Here is a 20,368-nt window from a genome sequence, read left to right as displayed (position 1 = left end):
TTCCTGCCTTTTTTTCCCTTCTTTTTAACCCTAGGACTGGAATTACAGACCTGCCAAAGCAGCTGACTAAAGTAATGGTTTTAAGGATTAAATGTGTACAGCAGAGAGAGGGATCTTCATTATTATTTGGGTGGCTTTATAAGTTGTCCGAGAGTCCATTTCTCCCTACTTACGTGTGGAGACAGCCATCCTTGGAACTGGCTCAGAGAGCTCACATTAGAACTTACTAGAACTGGCTCCGCTCCTGCCCTCTGCTCCTGGCCAATTGTTGATTCCAAGGCTATAAAATGACTTCACCTGAGAATACTGACCCCAGGCTATTTGGAGCTGTTTTCTTCTCTCCCTTGGGTCCCGCCCTTTGCTTCCTCGCCCTTATATAGGGATGGTAGGCCATGGCCAGTCAGAACAGGACTGAGCATGCTTACAGCTGTGGGAGAACTGAAAACGGTTCTGGGAGTCTTGTCCGCACTCCTCTTCCTGGAGAGGAATAGCCGCGTAGGTCTGATAGATTTTCGTTTTGAAAATGTGTTTACTAGGGTTTTCTGCCTTTATGTCTGTACCCCATGTGTGCCTGGTGCCTGCAGAGGCCAGAAGAGGGTGTTGGGTCCCCTGAAAAAAATTATACCTGATTGTGAGCACCATGTGGGTTCTGGGAATTGAATCCAGGTCCTCTGGAAGAATAGCCAGGGCTATTAACCTCTGAGCCATCTCTCCAGGCCCAGATACACACACACACACACACACACACACACACACACACACACACACACACACACACACACGTGACATGGCTACTGGGTTCATGTATAAAGCCTAGAATGGAATAGAATGGAAGCCTGTTTCTCAGAATACATACTGTGGGATTCAGATCTGGGAACCCTGAAAATAAGGTCCCAGAGAACAAAAGCTAGCTTTTGTCTTTAGGGAGGAAGCTTTTTCAGACAACTCAATTTTGTGAAGAGGTGCTGAGCTCAATACCAGTGGTCTGAGTCTCGGGTCCCATCAACAGATGTAGAGATGGTGTAGGTAACACTGTTGGGAAACCCTGGCTGGAGCAAGGCACAGGTAGTGTTTTCAGATGGTTCCTGAAAGGAATTTGACACAAGGCACAGGTAGTGTTTTCAGATGGTTCCTGAAAGGAATTTGACACAAGGCACAGGTAGTGTTTTCAGATGGTTCCTGAAAGGAATTTGACAGACCAAGTGATGGGCTGTTCCGGGGTAAGCCATCAGGCACCGGCTCTGTTCTTGCCATTCCTGGGTAGGAGAGTGCGGTAGGATTGAGAATGTACCTGCCCACCGTCTCATAAAGTGAACACCCACACAAAAGCACACGGTGCTGCATGGGCTCTCTTGTTAACCGAGGCATGAGGCAGAAATAACTTGGGCCCCATAAACAGGTACAGACACATTCATGCACCCACCTTCTGGGTGCACACACATAACACACCAAAGGAGATGCTTGAAGGGGCTCGTGCTCAGTCCAAAGGGGCTGCAAAGTCCAATTGAGTAATCAAAACTAGAGGAACAAGATTAGGTATCCTTGCTGCTGCGCCATTGTTGGTTGTCTCTGGGGCCCCGGGATTCTCTTCAAGAGCAGTAAACTCTTAACTGTTGAGCCGCCTCTCTAGCCCCTTGTTTTAATTTTTTGACATGATCTCATGCTAGCCTGGACTGCTGTCAGAATTACAGTTATGAACCATGGTGTCTGGAGGGCCCAAGAATTCTGGGGGAGAGAGAAGTGGTCCCTTGTCATTAACTCATCACGGCTCCAGTCTCACGGATTTTGAGACCATGGCAGAGAAGGCTCTCAGTGCAACCACAAACAGACTTGCTCGGAAAGGGAGAGGGTTTGTTTTCTTTGTAGCTGCCTTCTTAGGCTCAGGATGGTTTGGCTTGTTAGCATGGTATACCACGCTGGCTGTGCCACGAGGCTGTGGGCCGCCTGTGGAAGCGGAGAACTTGCCTGTGACTCAGTATTCTTGTTTGGTTCATGTCTTGGCGTAAGTCAAGACTTCAAAGCAGCAGCCGTCTGAACCCTGTGGAACCCGTGGATCTGTCCAAGGGACAGTCCCCGAGCCAGCTCAGTTCATTTACAGCCACGTCTTATGGTCCTTTCGAATAAAAGGGCAGCGCCTCAAGGCCTTGTTTTATCTTTGAGTAGAAGAATCTAATTCTGGTTTTTCCGACCACGGAAGGAACTGTAGGGTGGAAGAGAGCCCAGCAGGTGGAGCTGCTGCCTCTCTCTGGGCTGCTTAGCAGCGAGCCTGAGTCTCCCACGGAAGTAGCTTCTGCCAGAACCTCCTTGTCCCCCAGAGATGCTGAGTATGGGTTTGTTTATTGAATTTAATGCCACCGAGGAGCGCTCCATGAAAAAAATCTTTCCTTTTCGTCTGAGTCTGAAGGTATCGTGGCTTTCCCGCTTTTAATGAGGATCCTGTAGGGACCATTAGGGTCTTTCACAAGGCCTCAGGTTTCCCAGAGGTTGGTCCACCGGGATGCTGTAGGGGGCTTCCCTTTTGTGGAGGTCCGAGGGTTGGCTTGTGGCTTGCTGTCTCCCCATGCTCATGGCTATGGGTCACTGAACAATCAAAGTTGCACGTCCTTCTGCAGGGAAAGCAGCCAACACACAGACTGTTCCGCCTGCCTGTGGAGGCCGGTGAGGCCAGGGCCTGTCGGGACTTGAAATCATGAGGCAAGTAGGTGTGTGGTTCTGGGCGCTCTTCCTCCTAAAGCCATCTCCGCTTGCCAGTTCCCAAAGCCTCATGCACAGGGCACTAGGAAGGGCACACTGAGCCTTGGGTGGGAGTCCTGGCCCAAAGCCACAGATGAGTGGAGGAATGGGGTAGACGGTCTGAGGCTGAGCTGCCAGGTTTCTTGGGCTTTGCACAGCTGCCTTCTGAGGTCAGAGGGTGCACTCTCTAGCCAGCCAGGTCACGGGGCCTCCTTGCTGGCAGGACTTCCACTGGCTTCTAGGTCTGTAGCCTATGGATGCCAGGGCGGCGGTGCAACCAGGGAAGGCAAAGTTGCTGTTCCTAGGTCCGAGGCCAGGCCATTACTCAGTGGATAGAGCTTTGACCTAGATGATGCCAGGCCTGTACATGATCCTTAGCGTTGTCCCTCAAAGTCCAAGTCTGCTTCTGAGACTCAGGAGACCAGAAGAGGCTGTGCAGGTCTTGCTTCTGCTTGTCTGCTCCTAGACTGCCTGACCAGAGGAAACATCTCTCTGGCTGCTTCTGCCTCCTTTCCTCCTCTTCCCAGGCCCATTGTCATGGCATTATGGGAGGTCCTGTCTCAGTTGCACCAGCTCTCCCTGTCCAGCTGCTCTGCCTCACGTGATGAACCTAGAAAAGATGGCCCTCTCCTGTCATGTGGAGGAGCGCACTGCTGCTGGGAGGTCACGCAGTCTCTTCCTGCCAGGTGACCATAGAGAGTAGTCTAGAAGAGAACCAAGAACCTAGGCAGGGGATTGCTAAGTTTGGGGGTTTAAGGAAGGTGGGAAGGAAGCCTTTTGCTGCTGGTTGTCTGTCACCTGATGGCCATGCTCAGATCACTAGTGTTAATGAAACCCTGGTGCCTGGGGGCAGGTGGGCGCTCCCCTCCCTTGCCCTGAGCCAGTCTGACTAATTTACAGCCCCCCCCCCTTTACCCCAAAGGCTTCTCTCTAAGGTGAAAAATGTTGGGGGTTGGTTTCGAGTTTCATGTTTTCACATTACTGGGTGGAAAAAAAAAACAACGAAAAAAACACCCTTTTCTATACCCCCAAAACGCGACTCCTACAGAGAAGACAGCTTCACCTTGAAAGCGCTAAAAAGTCCCCATTTTCGCTTCATGTTCTCAGAGACACAACCGGAGACTGAAGGGTTAAGAGGAAAGGGCTGGAGCCCAGCTGAGCTGCACTAGGGACAACCCCTTTGGAGGTGGCAGCACCTGCTGTTCTGCTTCAAGTCAGGGGAAGACTTTCCCATGCTCCTCCTGCTCTGGGCTCTGTGGCTTCCAGGGGCCAGTGGTAGACTTCAGGGCATGCGCAGTCAGTTCAGGGTGAGGAGGGACCGGAGTAGGAAGAAACCACCTCTCTTCCTTAGCTAATTTGATCCTGTAGGTCTGGGGGACAAGTGTCTCTCCCCGAGAGAGGGTTCTTTAGGTAGAGCAGTAGGTGGGAAAATACAGGGTCCATCTGGCACATAGAGACTGAGGGGGGGTGCTACCCCCTCCTGTCTCTGGCTGGTAGCATTATAAACTACCCCCTGCCAGGGGCAGATGGCCTCCATGGCAGATGGAGACTAGGCTAGCGGTGGGATGGGCTTCCTAGCCTCAGCCTGGCCTCCTCTCAGGCTAATAAGGCAACCAAGGAGGCAGTGACAGATCCTCTCTCTCTCTCTCTCTCTCTCTCTCTCTCTCTCTCTCTCTCTCTCTCTCTCTCTGTGTGTGTGTGTGTGCTTGCTTGCTTGCTTGCTCTTGAGCCTTGTTAAAATGTTCTGCGGAAGAAGCAGCTCCCAGATAGAGCCAGTGACTCAAGACACGCAGTTGTCTGTGTAGTAGGGAGTGGCAGGTGCTTAGGTCTCACACTGCCCACCTGTCCTAGCTCTTGATGCTACCCTGGCTGGTTCTCCATCGAAGCTGATAGTCCCTGGGGTTGGGAGACTGCTGCAGCTGGAGCCCAACTTGCTAGATGAAGACCCTTTACTAGGTCCCCCCGAGCTTGGGTCTGGGCAGCAGCTCCTCCCAGAGGGCGCACCCCTTTATTATGCGTTCCTGCCCCCTCAATGCTCAGGCAGGCAGCGGCCTTCATTAGCCAAGGAGCTGGGGTCTGTTTTGGCTGCCTCATCAGCATCAGTGAACTGCGTCCCTGCGAGATTTGATACAATTTAATTAACCTAATTAAAAGCTCTGATTGCAGAGATGATTGGGGTAGCGCCAGCAGCGACTGCATATTTATAATGAGCTGCAAGGTGTGGGACCGCAGCCAAACGCCACGCATCCTAATGAGCGGGAGCCGGGAGCCAGGGAGCGGGAGAAGGAACGTTTATTTTTGGCAACAATGCCCAGTTCCTCCCTGCCAGGGAGTCAGAGACCCAGGGAGCAGAGACCGACCTGCCCACCACTCTCTTCTGCACAAGGTGGAAGCAGAAATATGTGCTTTTCCTGCTGGCAGTGTTGGGCCTTTGGACACTCCCTCCCTCAACCCTGCTTGCCCAGAACTCAGTGATAATGTCTCTGTTTGCAGAGTTGGGGGTGGGGTGGCCTGGGCCCTTCCCGCTGCCTCTCTCCATCTCTGGGAACCAGGGACCACCTTCAGAGCCTTTCTGAGGTCACAGGGCCCAGGAGAATCTCCTCATTTCCAGACTTCAGGACTTCTGGGCTCACCTCTTCAACATATAAAGGGGAATCTGAGAGTCCACGAGACAGGCTCAAAGGTCAGGTGAGAAGTCAGAAAGGGGTCTGAATGTCCCAGGATCCCAGGTGAGGACCATGGGCCTAGAGCAGGCAGGAGAAACATCAGCAAAAACTTCCTGCTCCTTCTAGAAGTTGGAGTCACACATACCCAGCTCCTGGCTCCCTCCTGAGGCCCCTGCTGCCTACCTCCCTGGACGCTCTTCTCCTCTCCCACTGCCTCTGTCTAGGGGAAATCTCAGTTTGTCTGACTCAGCGCTTCCGCTGTAAATCACATCTAATAATAACGAGAGTGAGAGCTAAGGCAGAGACGCGGCGGGTGAAGGGGGCACCGCTGGGAAGGGAGGCACTGCCCAGGTGTTAAGGGGGCGGGGGTCTCTGGTGTGAGCTCTTGAAACGCTCATCGGAGAGGTCAAGAGGGAGAAGCAGGGAGTGGCTTTCTAGCGCTCCCCCCCTCCCCCAGCTCCTGTTCTGAAGCTTGTACAGGTCACAAGCGAGCACAGCCAGGCTGGCCCAGCCCCCCCCCCCCCCAGTGCTTTGAGCACTGCCAGGACAAGATGAGATTTGTCCCCAGCCCACCTGGCAGAGTTGCAGCTGTTTAGCTCCCTTATCAATCTTCTCTGTGGGTTTAATCATCTCTCTGTCATCCGGCAGGGCCAGCCCTCCCCTTACTGGAGCTCCTCAGACCCAGCTTCCCTCCAGTCCCCCTCCCCCAGACACAACCCTCCTCCCTCCCCTGGTAAGACACAGTGGACCAGGGTGGCTTTGCCTCCTATCCCAGTGGCAGGGACCGAGTCAGGGGATAGCCTTAAAGTATACACAGGACTGTGGGTAGGCAGAGATGGCATTGGCAGGGACAATCTCCAGTTGACTCCATTCTAGACTGGGTGGGACAGGGCCTAGAAGAGGTTGGCCATGACCTTCAGCCTGGACCCTGGGAGACTTTTGCACAGGTGCAGTGTCTGTCCTTCTGGACAACCCTAGCTTTCTTCTTGGCTGGGTCCTGTGGCTCAGGAGCCTGTGGGCAGGAGCCATGAGTCCATGACTTTGTGGGCATCTTGGGAAAGAGGGTACACAGGAGTCAATGGAGCCTGTGTTGTGGTCCAGGCTGGGAGCCAGGACGCAAGGGGCTCTGGGGCTCCTCCCAGTGCTGACGTGCAAGATGACCTTCAGGGCCATGCTTAGGCCTTCTCTGCTCTGCTCTCTTTCCCCCCAGAGCATCTGTGGAATGGGTGAGGTGGGGGGCTGGGGTCACATGGTGGCATATCTCTTCCGAGGAGAAGAGGGAAGACAGCTCCTTCTTCCCTTTGCACCCTCTCTCAATGTCAAGAAAGGCCACTCCTCCCCACTGCTTGAGGATGAGTCCTGCTGGGCATCACTACCACCACCATCATGAGAACTGAAGGACTCCTGAGCCCAGGCATCCCTGAGGGAGCTCTGGAGGCTCACCAGCTAGCCTGGTCGGGAGAGGGTTTTTCCCCTTCCACACAGGCTGGGCTCTGGGAGACAATGGAGTGTTGACAAAGCTTCAGTCCTGGTCTCACATGACCTGAGCAGGGCTGTGGGTGGACTGCACGTGGCTGAGCCGTCTGAGCTGACCTTTGGTCGCTGGCTAGAGAAGAGAGGAAGCCATGAGGTCTCCTGCCCACTCAGTACCCTGGGCACCCTGCCACCCGACCCCAGGAACTGCCCTCTGGGCACACACTCTGGCCTCCTCCTACCTCCTCTTTTTAGTCTTTCTTCTGTGCCTCCCCGTGTGAGAGTGTGTGCATTGTGATGTAGCTGTGTGTGTCTGGCTGACCGTGGAGAGGGGAGACACACACCGGCTACGAGATAGGGAGAGAAAGAACTCCTGTCTGAGAGCACTTCTCAATCAGGAGTGAAGGCCTTGCTTCTTCCCTGGGGGAGAGCAACAGGGACAAGGCTATGGAAAGCACCCTCTACTCTGCCTTATCCTTCAATCTGGGTCTTCCTTATTTCTGGAGGCTGACTCTTGTGGGCACATCTTCTTGTTCCACCCGGAACCCAGTGCCACTTCCCAAAGTAAAAAAAGGATAAAGTCAGCTTGGTGGCTCGCACTTTTATCCCAGCACTTCTGAGGCAGAAACAGGAGGGGATTGAGTTTAAGGTCAGTCTGGGCCATGTAGCAGGAACCTGTCTCAAAACAGAACAATACAACACAACAACAACAAAATGGAAGGATTTGGGGAATGTATCATTACTGTACCCAATGTATGAACTAAAAAGATATTTAATAAGGAAGCAGGGCATGCACACGCGCACACACACACAACGCATACACCCTGCACACATGCACTTCAACACGCATGCACATACAAACTGCACATACGTGGAGTATACGTGGGAAGTCCAGAGAGGCAGTCTGCTTCTGAAACGGGTGTCCTTTCTTCCGCCTTTCACCAGGATTCTAAGGCAGGTGTAGAAACGGGGATTGTCTCTAGAGAATCTTCTCCCATGTCCCCAAGGAGTTGAGGTCCAGGTTGGAGATAGAGAAGTCAGTACAAAGGACCTGACAGTGTGCTTGGAAGGCAGTCTGCCGTCTCACTCTGTCACATACCAGTACAAATATTAACCTTTTTTCTTGTCTTTGCATTTCTTTGTTGGCATCTCACCTTCCTTTCCTTTTCTTTTTCCTTTTTCCTCTCTCCTCTCCTCCCCTCCCCTTCCCCTCTCCTCCCCTCCCCCCTCTCCTCCCTTCCCCTCTCCTCTCCTTTCTTTTCTTTTCCTTTTCTTTTTCCTTTCCTTTTTTCCCTTTTTTCTTTCCTTTTTCCTTTCCTTTCCCCCCTCTCCTCTCCTCTCCTCTCCTCTCTCCGGTTGAGCCACCTCTACAGCCTCTCTATGGTCCTGAGATCAGGTGGAGGGAAGCTGCATAGACTTGGATTCGATGGAATGGGATGCCAGGTGTCAGCACAGGAGGCCCCTGGTGAGAAGGGACAGTGTGTGTGCCTAAGACTTGCTCCCTGGGTATCATTCAGATGGGGTTTCCAGTGGTTTGTCTAAGGACAGTTTGTGGACTATCCCACCCCCACCCCCATTTTTTTGGACAGGGTTTCTCTGTGTAGACCTGGTTGTCTTGGAACTCACTATGTAGACCAGACTGGCCATGAATTCACAGAGATCCACCTACCTCTGCCTCCCAAGAGCTGGGATTAAAGGTGTGCTCCACCATCACCCGGCTCTGTTCCCTTCTTTGATCCTCAAGTCCTATGAATCCCATCAGATATTCATTCGGGGAGACAGTATGGGACTGGTCCTTAGCAATGGAACAGATGGAGCCTGGAGGGGCTGGGCTGGAGGTGTAGTGCTGCCTTGCGTGGTGGGGTTAGGAACGGAACACAGGCAGAGGCCCAGGCTAAGGTTAGAGCTGAAGTTGACACCAAGTTGAATGTGGAGGACAGTGGGATGGTGGGGTTGGCAGGATATACCTTTCAGCCGTGGCAGGGTCCTGAGATGCCTATTTTTAGTGTCTAATGCAGATGTTTTCCTCCAGCGGCGTGCTTGGTGTCTGCTCTCCCTTGGAGGGGGTGGGACGGGTCCCCTCCCCCTGCTCCCCACAGCTGAGCAGAGCCATACATCACCAAGGGGCTGGGGCTCCCTAGATGTATTGCCCTAATACGTCGCTATAGCAACCCCACTCTAATCCTGCATTATTCTAATGTGGTCCCCTCCCCACTGTGATGTATAGCTTGGGTCTCAGAGCTGCTAGTCTCAGAGTATCCCAGGGATGAGTAGGTTGGTGGTTGCCTTTGCTCCCGCGGGTCCCATCTCGCTTCTCATTCTGTGCAGGGGGATCCTTTGTGAGGTTGGCTGTGGAGGTGGGGTCTGAGCCATCAGTCTGCCCTCCTGCCTAACCAGAGAAGGTAAGCTGCAGGTCATGTGTGCCCAGCTCTGGTACATGAGAGTCTGACGCACTGATCCACGCCAGCCTGCCTGGCCTGGGGACCTGAGGCCTTGGGGTTGGGGGCCAGGGCAGGACAATGGCTGCATTCCGGCTGTTAGCCACAGGCCCCCATTGTTTCTGTGGGACACTGCCTGCTTGAGGGCTGCAGTTCTGGCCCTCACTCCTCGTGGAGCGTAGGATGCTCCCTGGACCACTCCCCCGGGGACCATAGAGGGGTGATTCATGGGATGGCTGGGGCATAGCAGGCTCCAGCTGTGCCCAGATTCTGGGGAGCAGGAGGGGGAGGTGACTGAGGATTGTTTGTGTCAAGGGAGGGGGACTGAATAGCCGGAGCTGAGTCCTCAGGGCTCTGAACACCAACCACGTCACCTCCTATCCTTCCTCTTGTGTGGGCTGGCTAGAGAAGCCCCATTGTCAAAGAAGCAGGCCCACCCAGGCTAGAAGGCAGGCGAGTTCCTCAAAACTGAGAAGACCCCCATAGGGTACTGGTGAAAATTGGGGTGATGGATATGGCAGGGATTTGTTCCAAGTTACACATCCAGGTAGGGAGAGACTGGGCACAGAACATCACCCCATATCTCCCTGGTGCTTAGATGTCCCTGCCATTTTCAAAAGAAATAGGCAAGCCAGTGCTGGCCTTGGTAGAGGCTATGTTGTTAAGCTCCTTCTCCCTAGTGCTCTTTGAAACCCTAACATTTAGGTCAGCACTTGACATTCACGGGGGAATCCTAAGGTCGTATGGACTGATGCCGGAGGCTGTATGGACTACACCTTCTTTGAGGTCCTGGGGAAATAAGTGGAGTGTGGAGGGTTCCAGCATTTTGACACACACACACACACACACACACACACACACACACACACTTCATAGACACAACAATAGATTTCATTGTTTTCTTCTACATCGTTTTCTCATCGGCTCCCATATACCATACCCTATATGACTGAGGTGCAGGGAGGGAATGAGCCCTAGCTAGAAGTGTGTGGAGGTTGGAGGCATTGGTCTTCTCCGCCTCCATGAAGCTGGATGATTGCATGAATGGCTGTCAGACAGATGGGTGGGTAGTTGAGTAGGGAGTTTAGGGGTAGGTGGATGAATGGCTGTATGGATAGGTGGGTGGCTTCATGAATGGATGAGTAGATGACCGTAGAGTGGATGGATGGGTAAACGAATGAGGGAAAGCTCATTTCATAGTTTGAGGTCCATCAAGACAGATGACCCAATTTGTGAGAAGAGGACCCAAATGGCTGAGGTTGAGGTACCCCATTAGATGGCTTAGTGGTTAACGTCTGGCCAGGGTTGCAGTCAAATCAACCATGGAGACGTAAAGGAAACTTCAGTTAGACTTAGTCTCATGGCTTGTGATCCCATCAAGTTTAGAGGCCCTCACCCTGCACTGAACCTTTTGTGCTAGGGTCAAAAATGTGCCAGGACATTTGGAGGTTCTGAACAGAGTGGGCAAGGCGTAAAGGTTCAGACTTCCTTCTGGGAGGGTGAGGGAATGGGGTCCGAGGGTTCAGGGGTTGAGCGACTAGTCTCTGGGATCAGGGCCGTGAACCAGGAACTCCTAAGCATTCTTCATGGCCCAGCCTGGTCTACAAGAACTAGTTCCAGGACAGGCTCCAAAGCTACAGAGAAACCCTGTCTCGAAAAACCAAAAAAAAAAAAAAAAAAAAAAAGCCTTGGTAGGTACACAGTACTAGTACTTAATATTATAGCCTTAGTAGACACGGTTGGGGAGGTAGGGTTGCCACAAAGTAGAAGTAGGCAATAGGCCTAAAAGCTGCACCAATCAAACGAAAAGATTTAATAATAATAATAATAAAAAGCTGCACCTATCACTGATTTTCTGGGTCGCCCCGAGAAAGGCCTTTAATAACCTCAGTTTCCTCACCTGTGGACTGGAAATGAAAAAAGTTTGGACTTAAATTTCCTATAGTGGTTTTATGAATGAAGAGCATTCTGGGAAAGTAGGGTTGGCAGGGGAAGCACTTGACATTATTATTATTTTTTTCTGCAACAGCTCAGCAATAATATATACTGTACATATAAAATTATTTTTTACAGCTAACATTTAATGTGCTCTTATGACATGCCAGGCTCTAAGTGTTTCTGTTGTATATCGTCTCTCATCAAGCCCTCACTACGGTTTTATGGAGCAGAGGCTATTGTTACTTTCATTTACAGAAGAGGAAACTGAGGTATGGGGAGTTTAGGAACTTTCCAGAAGACTCTCATGTCGTAGGTAGGCACACCAGGATGAATGCCTGGGCGGATGCCAGGTCTCCATCCTACACCGTGTGGCTGCTCAGTATGTGAAGGCATGGCGTGGACCAAACAGGAGGACTTCCTGATCATCCAAATGATCGTAGGCAAGTTATCCAACCTTCTTCTGCTTCATGGGTTTTACTGGAGTTTGGGTAGTGGAGAGGGGCCACAGATTCCAGCCAATTAGCTCTCATTCCCTCGGCTCTTGATTCCCATGCCCAAGTTCTAGAGCTTCTCATGCTTTGAATAAACACTCAAACACTGACTATTTTTTCTGTTGGCTTTAGTATAAAAAGAACAGGGGGCTAGGCGGTGGTGATGCACACCTTTAATCCCAGCACTCGGGAGGCAGAGGCAGGCGGATCTCTGTGAGTTCAAGGCCAGCCTGGTCTACTACAAGAGCTAGTTCCAGGACAGGCTCCAAAACTACAGAGAAACCCTGTCTCAAAAAACAAAACAAAACAAAACAAACAAAAAAAAAGAACAGGGGTTTCTGAGTCAGATAAAATGGCTTCTGTCCTGACTGCTGGCATTTACTAGTCTTGCTGCCTTGGTTAAGCTACGGTTACTCTTCTGGGCTCTAGTTTCCTCTTTTATAAAATGGGGCTACATTGTCTAAGACAGTATACATAAAGCATAAAGCGAGTGATGGGTATGCATTATGTAAAAGTGCCCTTGGACAAAGTGGGGTCCCTGGTCAGAGGTCATTATCTCATAGTGTTTCTCCCCATACAATAACTCTGAGCTCAGGCCTCAGAATAAAGCAACTTTGTTAAAATAAATATTGTGTGCACTATCCCACTTAATTCTCAAAACAATTCTGCCATACAGAATGGCCCTGTCATCATACCGGGAAACCGAGGCCTGATGTGAGTTGCTGGCTTAGGGTCACACAAGTGATAAAAGGCGGAGCTAGGACCTGTGTCCGGGTCTGTTTCATTTCACAGCCCCTGTGTTCACACTCTGTGCTCTGCCTCCTGAGTCACAGCAAGTTTCCTGGGACTTTGATGACAGAGGAGAAGACAGGTGATTCACAGAAGCAGAATGGAGCATTGCTATAGAGTAGATCCGGCTCTGAGCTGCTGGGAGAGATTCTCCCGGCTTCTGCATGGAGAAAGTCCTCCCTCCACCCCAGCTCAGCTTCTGCAAAAGCCCAAACAGGGTGACTCCAGGCCAAGGGAGCAGTGGCCATGCAGGGCCCAGGTCTGCTTTAGCTCAGGCTCCTGTTCAAAGCTGAATAATCGGGAGCCCTTCAAGAAGGATTTCTGAAAAGCCATCAGGAGTGAATCATTGACTTAGGGAGGCGATGAATCAACCGGGAGTTCATAAAACAGCAAATGAATCGGGTGTGAGAGCAACGGAGCCACCGCTATTCCCCAGAACCCTCCGGGGACAGAGAGCCGAGAGAAAAGAAATAAAAATAACACAGGACCTTATGCCTGCCACAAACCCAAGGCAAGGCCTCTTTCCCTGTGGGAAGACAGAGTGGAAGAGAGGGACAGGACCCACTGGTGGGTGAAGCGGGGCAGAGGATGCTCCCGGGGCACTTTGTGATCCCTGGGTCCGGGCTGTGGGTGTAATTAGCAAACGCCTTTTTCCCTTCTCTTCAGGAGCCCTCACAAGAAAGAACACTGATTTTGACGAACACCCAAAATAATGTGAGATCAGGCACCATGCATTATGCATGAGGTCTGATTTAACATGAACACTATTTCTTGTGTACGAGACCATATGCCTCCGTGCTGTCTCTATAGCCTAATAATACCCAGTCCCACCCTGGTCAGGCTCGGCAGGGAGATGTGTCCACTGCTGTGTGTGGCTGGAGATGGGGTGGGCTGGGAAAGGGTTGTAGCACGGTGGTGCTCCTGGTCCTCGGGTCATTTGAGGAGAGTCCATTAAGATGCTCTGAAGGGAGGTGGGAAGCAGGGGGTGGGTTAGACTCCTGTAGTGTAGACAAATGAAATGGTAGTGTCGTGTGTGTGTGTGTGTGTGTGTGTGTGTGTGTGTGTAGGACATCAGGAGCCTGTGACGAGGTGAAACTGGGTTCATCACAGGGCCATGTGGGGGCCTGTGCACAGCGAGTTTTGACTGTTCAAGGATGATGGCGGGATGGGTAGAGCTAATTGCTGTGTATGTTTGTATATATACACGCATATGTATGTGTGGGGGTGTGTGTTTAAAAAATAAGATCACACATACATACAAACACACAGCCTAACTTGAATTATCTGAAAGGAGCAGAAAGAGATCTGGGAGGAGCTGGGGCAATGATGGGCAGGGATGGATCTGGAAAGCGGGTTTGTGGGGTAAGTGCTTAGAAATCTTGAAAGGAGAGGGTCTAGCTAGATGTGACCGCGGACGGATGGCGGGGTGTGTGTTTAGTCAAACAGTACATGGGCTGGGTACCTGGACTCCCAAGAGTTCAGTGCCAACCACCAGAAGGCTGGGTCTGGAGGGTGGTGTGGGGAAGGCCATGTGTGTGTGTGTGTGTGTGTGTGTGTGTATGTGTGTGTGAGCTGGTGAGAGGAGTGATGGGGATGTATGAGGAGGGATGGAGGAAACAGTGTGTGGTAGTGGGTTTCTGAGCGTGACTGTGTGAGTGGATAATAGTTGGTAAGTGGAAAGGGAAGGGTCACAAAAAACATATTTTTGTCTGTGTGTGGAGCAGGATTGCTTCCTTTGGGGCCTGAAGTCAGCTTAGCTGGCAAGCCCTGTGGAGTAATTGCCTTGACGCTGGCTTGGAAGGAGGGCTTACTCAACAATTAGGTGTTTCTGGTGACTGGTGTCATGTCCCAGCTCAGGGACCAATAGAGGGCAGTCCTCCCACATGGAGTCTTGAGCGGCACAAGGGAACCCCTGGCAGACCTAGCGAACACTAACTCCAGGGCCTTTATGTGTGGCAGGAGAGGACAAAACTGAAGAGTCTCTAACCTGAGAGCCCAGGAAGATCTTCTTGGCTAAGCTTGTGGGAGTAGTTGGGCCAGATAAACCCCCTCACTCTACCTTCCGCCTAGGTGGCTCTCCTTTCCGGAGCTAAAGTCCTGTTGTGGAAAGTTCAGGAAGGAAGAAGGCTGGCCCTGGGTGGGTCACATTGACTTATCTTCTTCTGTGCAGTCCCTGAGGCTGTCTAGGATCTTCCAAGTGGGTCCAACTGGGCAGCTGTGGTTAGGAACCAGGTAGAACATTCTTGGGACAAGGGATGATTGCTTGGGACTTAATGCCAGGCAACACAGAAGCCCGTATAATATGGGGCAGGAGGTGAAGGAGAATACCAATGTGCTTGGTGCTCAGGATAGGGTCCCTTCTGGGTTTGCCTTGATGATCACAGGTGACCACGATGGTTACCTTCCTTCTTTTCACCCACACCTCTGCAAATGCTCTAGATCAGATTCCCAGAATAACATGGATTTCCCCCACCAGCACGTGGCTCTGGGATCAGGCCTGGATTTCACACACGCAATAGAACAAACAAATATCAGCAGGTAAGTGTTCTCATGAGACCAGTCAAGCTCTCGTGATCTGTGGCTACACGATGACAAGAAACAATTTTGTCTGAGTGTAAAAGGTGAGAAATGGCCTCAGCAATTCCACGTTTGCCATGGAGAATTGGGCTTCTTTGGAGGTTTATATTAGGAACATGTTTCCCTCTCGGACAAATGAAAAGTCTGGGCAACTTCGGAGCAAGCAGGTAGACCTGCGTACAGGAAATACAGAAACCTACAACCGACGCGCCCTTTCAAAAAACTGTTTTGCCAAGGGGTTAGAACTCTAGGTTGTCAGAGCAGGAATCTAGAGAAGCCCTAGGGACTTCTGCTCTGAAGGGGTTATCACTGGGTAGAGCTGTCTCAGGCTGGTGTCTCATTAAGCAAAATCTTTGCACTGCAAGGTTTTCTCCCACCCCCTTCTCCACCTTTCCTTCCTTCTTTTTGTTCTACTCTTCAGCTGCCGCTGGTTCTTGGGAGGGAGGCAGCATTGTTTTTGCTATTTTTGAGTTGACTTGCTGAAATAATAAGCCCACCCTCTTGTACAAGATTAAGAGACAATTAGGAAATCAATCAATCAATCGGTGTCAGCTGCAGGCAAGAGGCCAGTGAAAGCCGCCTCTCCTCTCCCCGAGGCCTTTCCAATCTCAAAGCCCTAGTAGATACTCTGGGCAGGCAGGGGCTGGGAAGCCAAGTGTCTGTTGCTTCCTTTTTGGGGACCTCCCCCAAGGCAGGTACAAATCTAGGGGTGAAGAACTAGGAAGCAAGGAGGAGAATATGGAATGGCTTCAGAGTTTTGTATTTAATGGAACGTGAAATGAGAAGCTGAGGCAGGGTGGCCAATGACTCCCGACCATGTCATCTCTGCCCACAAGTCACTGTCTCCTCCTTGAGAAGCACAAGGAGGCTCAGCAGGGACAGGAAGAACAACAGGGACTCCAGTGCCCATCACAGGGCTATTCATGAACTAAAAAAAAATTAATTTAATTTAAACAAACTTTTAAAAAGGTGCAGAGAGTGAGCGAGCTTTTGAAAAGTGCGGGAGCCTGTGTGTGTGGAGACAAGACCCCTTTGGACTTGAGGGGCAGAACCCAGAAAAGCCACCAGGAACCAGCAGTTATCCCAAGGTTCCAGCCCAGCCAGGGGACACCAGTGTGGGGGGCCAGGAACATCTGACTCAGGGCATCACCCAGTCCTCCAGCTAGAGCCAAGGGCTCTCCAAAGCCCAGACTTAAGCAACTTCCGGGGCCTGCAGGCCTCCACATACCCCTGCACCAAGGGAACAACTTTCTCTTCAGACAAGCCACTGTGCTTCAAGCTTTGCCCCACAAAGAGCAAGAGGGACCTTGTGTGATTTCTCCTGGGAAGGCGGAAGAACCGTGGTCTATTGTAGAAACGGGAACTTTTAAAGGAAATCCTCTTGGGTTTTGAGCTGAACTGAGACCTGCCCCTGGTACAGGGGCTTCTGAGATGCTGCTACTGAAGAACTGAGGACACCTCAGAATGTTTTCCCGTCAGGTCCTGATGCGCAGCCCTATGGGACTCCCTTTCACAAGCCCTCATCTCTCCCCATCCTGCTGTCCTTCCATGTCTGCCCTAGGAGGTATGGCAAGCCTTTCCCACAGCATGGCTTACCTCCCTGCTACTCTCCAAGAGTGGCTGGGGCTGGGGTTTGTCTGCAAAGCTTAACTAGCTTTGCTTAAGCAAACAGACAGGACTCCCTCCCAAGTCCACTTAGTTCTGCAGGACCACTGAATAGACTTCAGTCTGGACCCACCAGACGTCCACTGTATCTAGATGGTCTTGGTACCATTTGTTTGGATGGAGAACCAGTTGGGATAGGATGGAAGAGCTTGACCAAGTTCCTAGTTGCCCTATGATGATGAAACTTGTCTTGAAGGTACATGGAGTGCAAGGTGAAATCAATGTTAGGGGCTGGCTTGTCAGGCAAGAGAAACAGCTTCAAGGCTGGTAATCCAGGAAGAGATGAGCTGCTTCTTTCATGGCTGACCCCAGCTGTACGTGGTGTCAATGGTTTCCTGTCCTAGGCCCTGATCTGGCCAATGGGAAAAGGATCCAATTCATTTTCCCTAGACTGGTGTACTTACTTGGGCCAGGTGCCCAAATGCTGACCAAGCAACAGGCAGCCCTGATACTGACCAGGAAAAAGGCTGGCGGTTCCTTTCCAGAGAGGGAACCAGGTAGCAGAATCTCACACCTTCCCAGCAAAACAAGCTCTAGCAGTAAAGAGAACAGGACACAGCCCTGGGGTACATGTTTATGTGAGTAATAAAATATTTACTATAACATAAATATAAAGGGAACTTCCCAGTCTACATTATTTTTTTTGCAATAAAGATACAAAGAGAATGCACCAAACATTGTTCCAAAATAATAAAAATAAAATAACAAAATTTAAGCTCCAACGTTAACAAACAGATGAAGAATTGGTGAAGGGGGAAGCTCCAAACACATCCAGAAAATAAATAGAGATGGGTCAGAAATCAGGAAACCATATTAAAATATCTTTTTCGGTTTAGTCGGGCGTACAAAACCCGGGGAGGGGCAACAACCCAGAAACCAAAAAATAAAAACCAAGCACAAAAGGTTTCTTCCCGCCCCCCGCCAGTGTGTACATATCTCACATATTTACATGGTTCCCACCTCACCCCAAATTTGGAGAATTTCTCTCCAGGGTTCCCCCAGTATCCCGAGGGGGCTGGAAAGAGCAGGGGGAAGCGGTAGGGAATCAGGCGGAAGGTTCTTGGGGGAATGGTTTATTTCTACAGCTGGTTAAAAAATAGTTCCAACTTTTCCAAGTTTCGTTCGTTAAGGCCAGGAGGGACAGGGCCCGGCGGGGAAGCAGCGGCCCGCGGTGCGTGCTCGGTCTTGCGGGTGGAGATGCCCCTTCCCACCCGGGTGTGCGTGGGAGCGCAGACCCTATCCGCTAGGCCAGGAACCGAGCCGAGAGCTCGGGTAAAACGAAACGGAAATGAACACTCAAAAAAAATTTTTTTGTTAGTTTTTTGTTTTTGTTTTGCGTTCTTGGAGGAAGGAGGAAAGGGTATGAGAAAGGGAAAATAAATTAGGCTAGATTAAAGCTTTGGCTATTTCCTGCTTTTATACACAGATGCGGCTCTCGTGGCCTCCCCTCCGGGGCCCCGATAAATACAGTATACAGCGATTTAAATTAAGGGCGCGGGCGGAGTTAGAAGGACCCCAGGAACCTAGAGGCTCCACGAATAAATAAAAACCGGAAAAAAAGAAAAAAAAAGAAAAGAAAAAAAAACAAGCCCGGAGAAAGGGTGAGGGGCTGGGGCGCATCCTGGTGCAAGAGAAGAGGCGCGGAGAGAATAAAGTGACAGTCCCCCACCCGTGACCTGCAGGCTACAGGGAGTCCGCGCCCGGGAGAGCTGCGGGGGACTCTCCTCTCTCTTCGTCCTTTCTCCCGGGAATCCCTAACCCCGCACCGCGTTACCTTTCGCTGTGGGGAGGCCGCTGCCGGGATCCGGCCCCGAACAGCCCGGGGACAAGGGCAGGGGTCGTCGAGGGTATGGGGACAGGGAGCAGGCAGTGGGCAGAGGGCGCCCAGAGTGAGTAGGCGCATTCCGGATCTTCGCTGCTCTCTCCCGGGACTCGGGCGACACAGCCTCTCGGCCGCCCTTCGCCGCTCGCCAGAGAGGGGTTCGGTCCGGGGTTGTTTGGTTTTGTTTAAAAGTTTCTGGGTTTTTTTTTCCTTTTTGTAAAATCCAAAGCAACCGAATAAAGAACAACAAAAAAGAGTCCAGGCCGCGCGGGCTGATTGCGCGCCGGAGGCACCGCTGCGCCGGTGGGGAACCCAGCCCGCAGGGTCACTGCACTGAGCCGGGCAGTGTGTGGTGGTGGTGGTGGTGCAGCGCGGCCGGAGGCGGTGGCGGGGGCGCAGAGGGTGGCGACGCGCCGCCCCCGCCAGGCCCCAGCTCCCCAGGCGCGTAAACGTCGTCCATGGGCGGGTGGCCCGCGCCGGCCGCGGGGGTCATGCGCTTCTCCTTCTGCCGCCGGTTGCAGAACCAGACACGCACCACCTCCTTCTCCAGCTGTAGGCTGTCGGCCAGGCCGGTGATCTCGTGCGCAGAGGGCTTGGGACACTTGAGAAAGTGGCTCTCGAGCGCGCCTTTGACCCCCACCTCAATGGACGTGCGCTTCTTGCGCTTGCGGCCCTGCGCCGCGATCTTGTCCAGGTTGGTGGGACTGCCGCTGGACGAGTCGGTCTCCTCCAGCCACTTGTTGAGCAGCGGCTTGAGCTTGCACATGTTCTTGAAGCTCAGCTGCAGGGCCTCGAAGCGGCAGATGGTGGTCTGCGAGAACACGTTACCGTAGAGTGTGCCCAGCGCTAGCCCCACGTCGGCCTGGGTGAAGCCCAGCTTGATGCGACGTTGCTTGAACTGCTTGGCGAACTGCTCCAGGTCGTCGGAGCTGGGAGCATCCTCGTCCGAGTGTTCGCCCACCGACGAGCCACCGCCGCCCGCGCCTGGGTGCAGGTGCGCCGCTGCCGCGTGCAGGCCGCCCGCGTGTGCATGTCCGTGTGCGTGTCCGTGTGCGCCCAGGTGCGGCGGCGGCGACGGCTCCAGCTGTGCCTCGTGGCCGTCCTCGTGCAGCGCGTGGTGCAGGCCGGGTCCCGCGCCGCCACCGCCCGCCGCCAGCATCCCGGCCAGGCCGCCGCCGCCGCCACCGGGGTAGGCCGCCTGCGCGTACAGCCCGAGCGGCTGGGGTTGGTGGCCCCCACCGGCCCCGGGCGACGGCGACATGGCGGGGCCCAGGTGGTGCGCTGTGCCGCTCTGTGCCCATGCCGCGCCCGCGTGGGCCGCCCCTTGGTGCACCAAGCGGGCGTGGAAACCGCCGCCGCCGCCGCCGTCGTCGGCTCGGCCGGTGCCGCCACCGCCCGCCTTGCCGTGTTCCAGGTGCGGGCCGCCGGCCCAGTCACCGCCGCCTCCTCCGCCCGTGGGTAGCCACTGGGGGTGCGCTAGGCCCACGGGGTGGCCCGCGCCCGCGCCCAGCCACTCGTGGTGCATCAGCTTCTGCACTTCGCGGTACGCGGCCCCCGCGTGCAGCCGCTCGGCGGCCGCCGCCGCTGCCGCCGCTGCCGCGGCATCGGGATGCATGAGCGGCCCGGTGCCGCCAGCTCCGCCGCCGGGGCCCCGCGGCAGGTACTGCGCGGTGGTGGCCATGCCGCCCCGCGCCCTGCGCCGCGCCGCCGCCGCCGCCTCGCTCCGTCTGCGGGCCCCGCCGCCGCGCTCCGCCGGCTTAAAGCCGGGACCCTTTG

At 53.1% G+C, this 20,368-nt stretch overlaps 2 protein-coding genes across 2 annotated transcripts in view; one reads left to right on the top strand and one right to left on the bottom strand.

The window, feature by feature from the left end:
• Positions 1-17,310: 17,310 nt before the first annotated feature.
• On the bottom strand, positions 17,311-20,352 carry Pou3f1 (POU class 3 homeobox 1). The gene has a single exon (XM_075946007.1). The coding sequence runs from the start codon at positions 20,271-20,273 to the stop codon at positions 18,918-18,920; it is 1,356 nt and encodes a 451-aa protein (XP_075802122.1). The 5' UTR covers positions 20,274-20,352; the 3' UTR covers positions 17,311-18,917.
• The window catches only part of LOC142833327 (uncharacterized), a 129,912-nt gene continuing 129,815 nt past the window's right edge, over positions 20,272-20,368 (top strand). Inside the window, exon 1 of the mRNA XM_075944616.1 lies at positions 20,272-20,343. Coding sequence (XP_075800731.1) covers positions 20,272-20,343 — 72 coding nt within the window. The remainder of the gene's footprint in view (positions 20,344-20,368) is intronic.

The sequence above is a fragment of the Microtus pennsylvanicus genome, chromosome 13 (assembly GCF_037038515.1).
Source record: "Microtus pennsylvanicus isolate mMicPen1 chromosome 13, mMicPen1.hap1, whole genome shotgun sequence".
Taxonomy (NCBI): domain Eukaryota; kingdom Metazoa; phylum Chordata; class Mammalia; order Rodentia; family Cricetidae; genus Microtus; species Microtus pennsylvanicus.
This window is presented reverse-complemented; position numbering and strand designations above follow the sequence as displayed.

What these genes read in the sequence shown, in the direction of transcription:
- Pou3f1 (XM_075946007.1), bottom strand. Translation starts at nt 20,273, where the DNA reads ATGGCCACCACCGCGCAGTACCTGCCGCGGGGCCCCGGCGGCGGAGCT.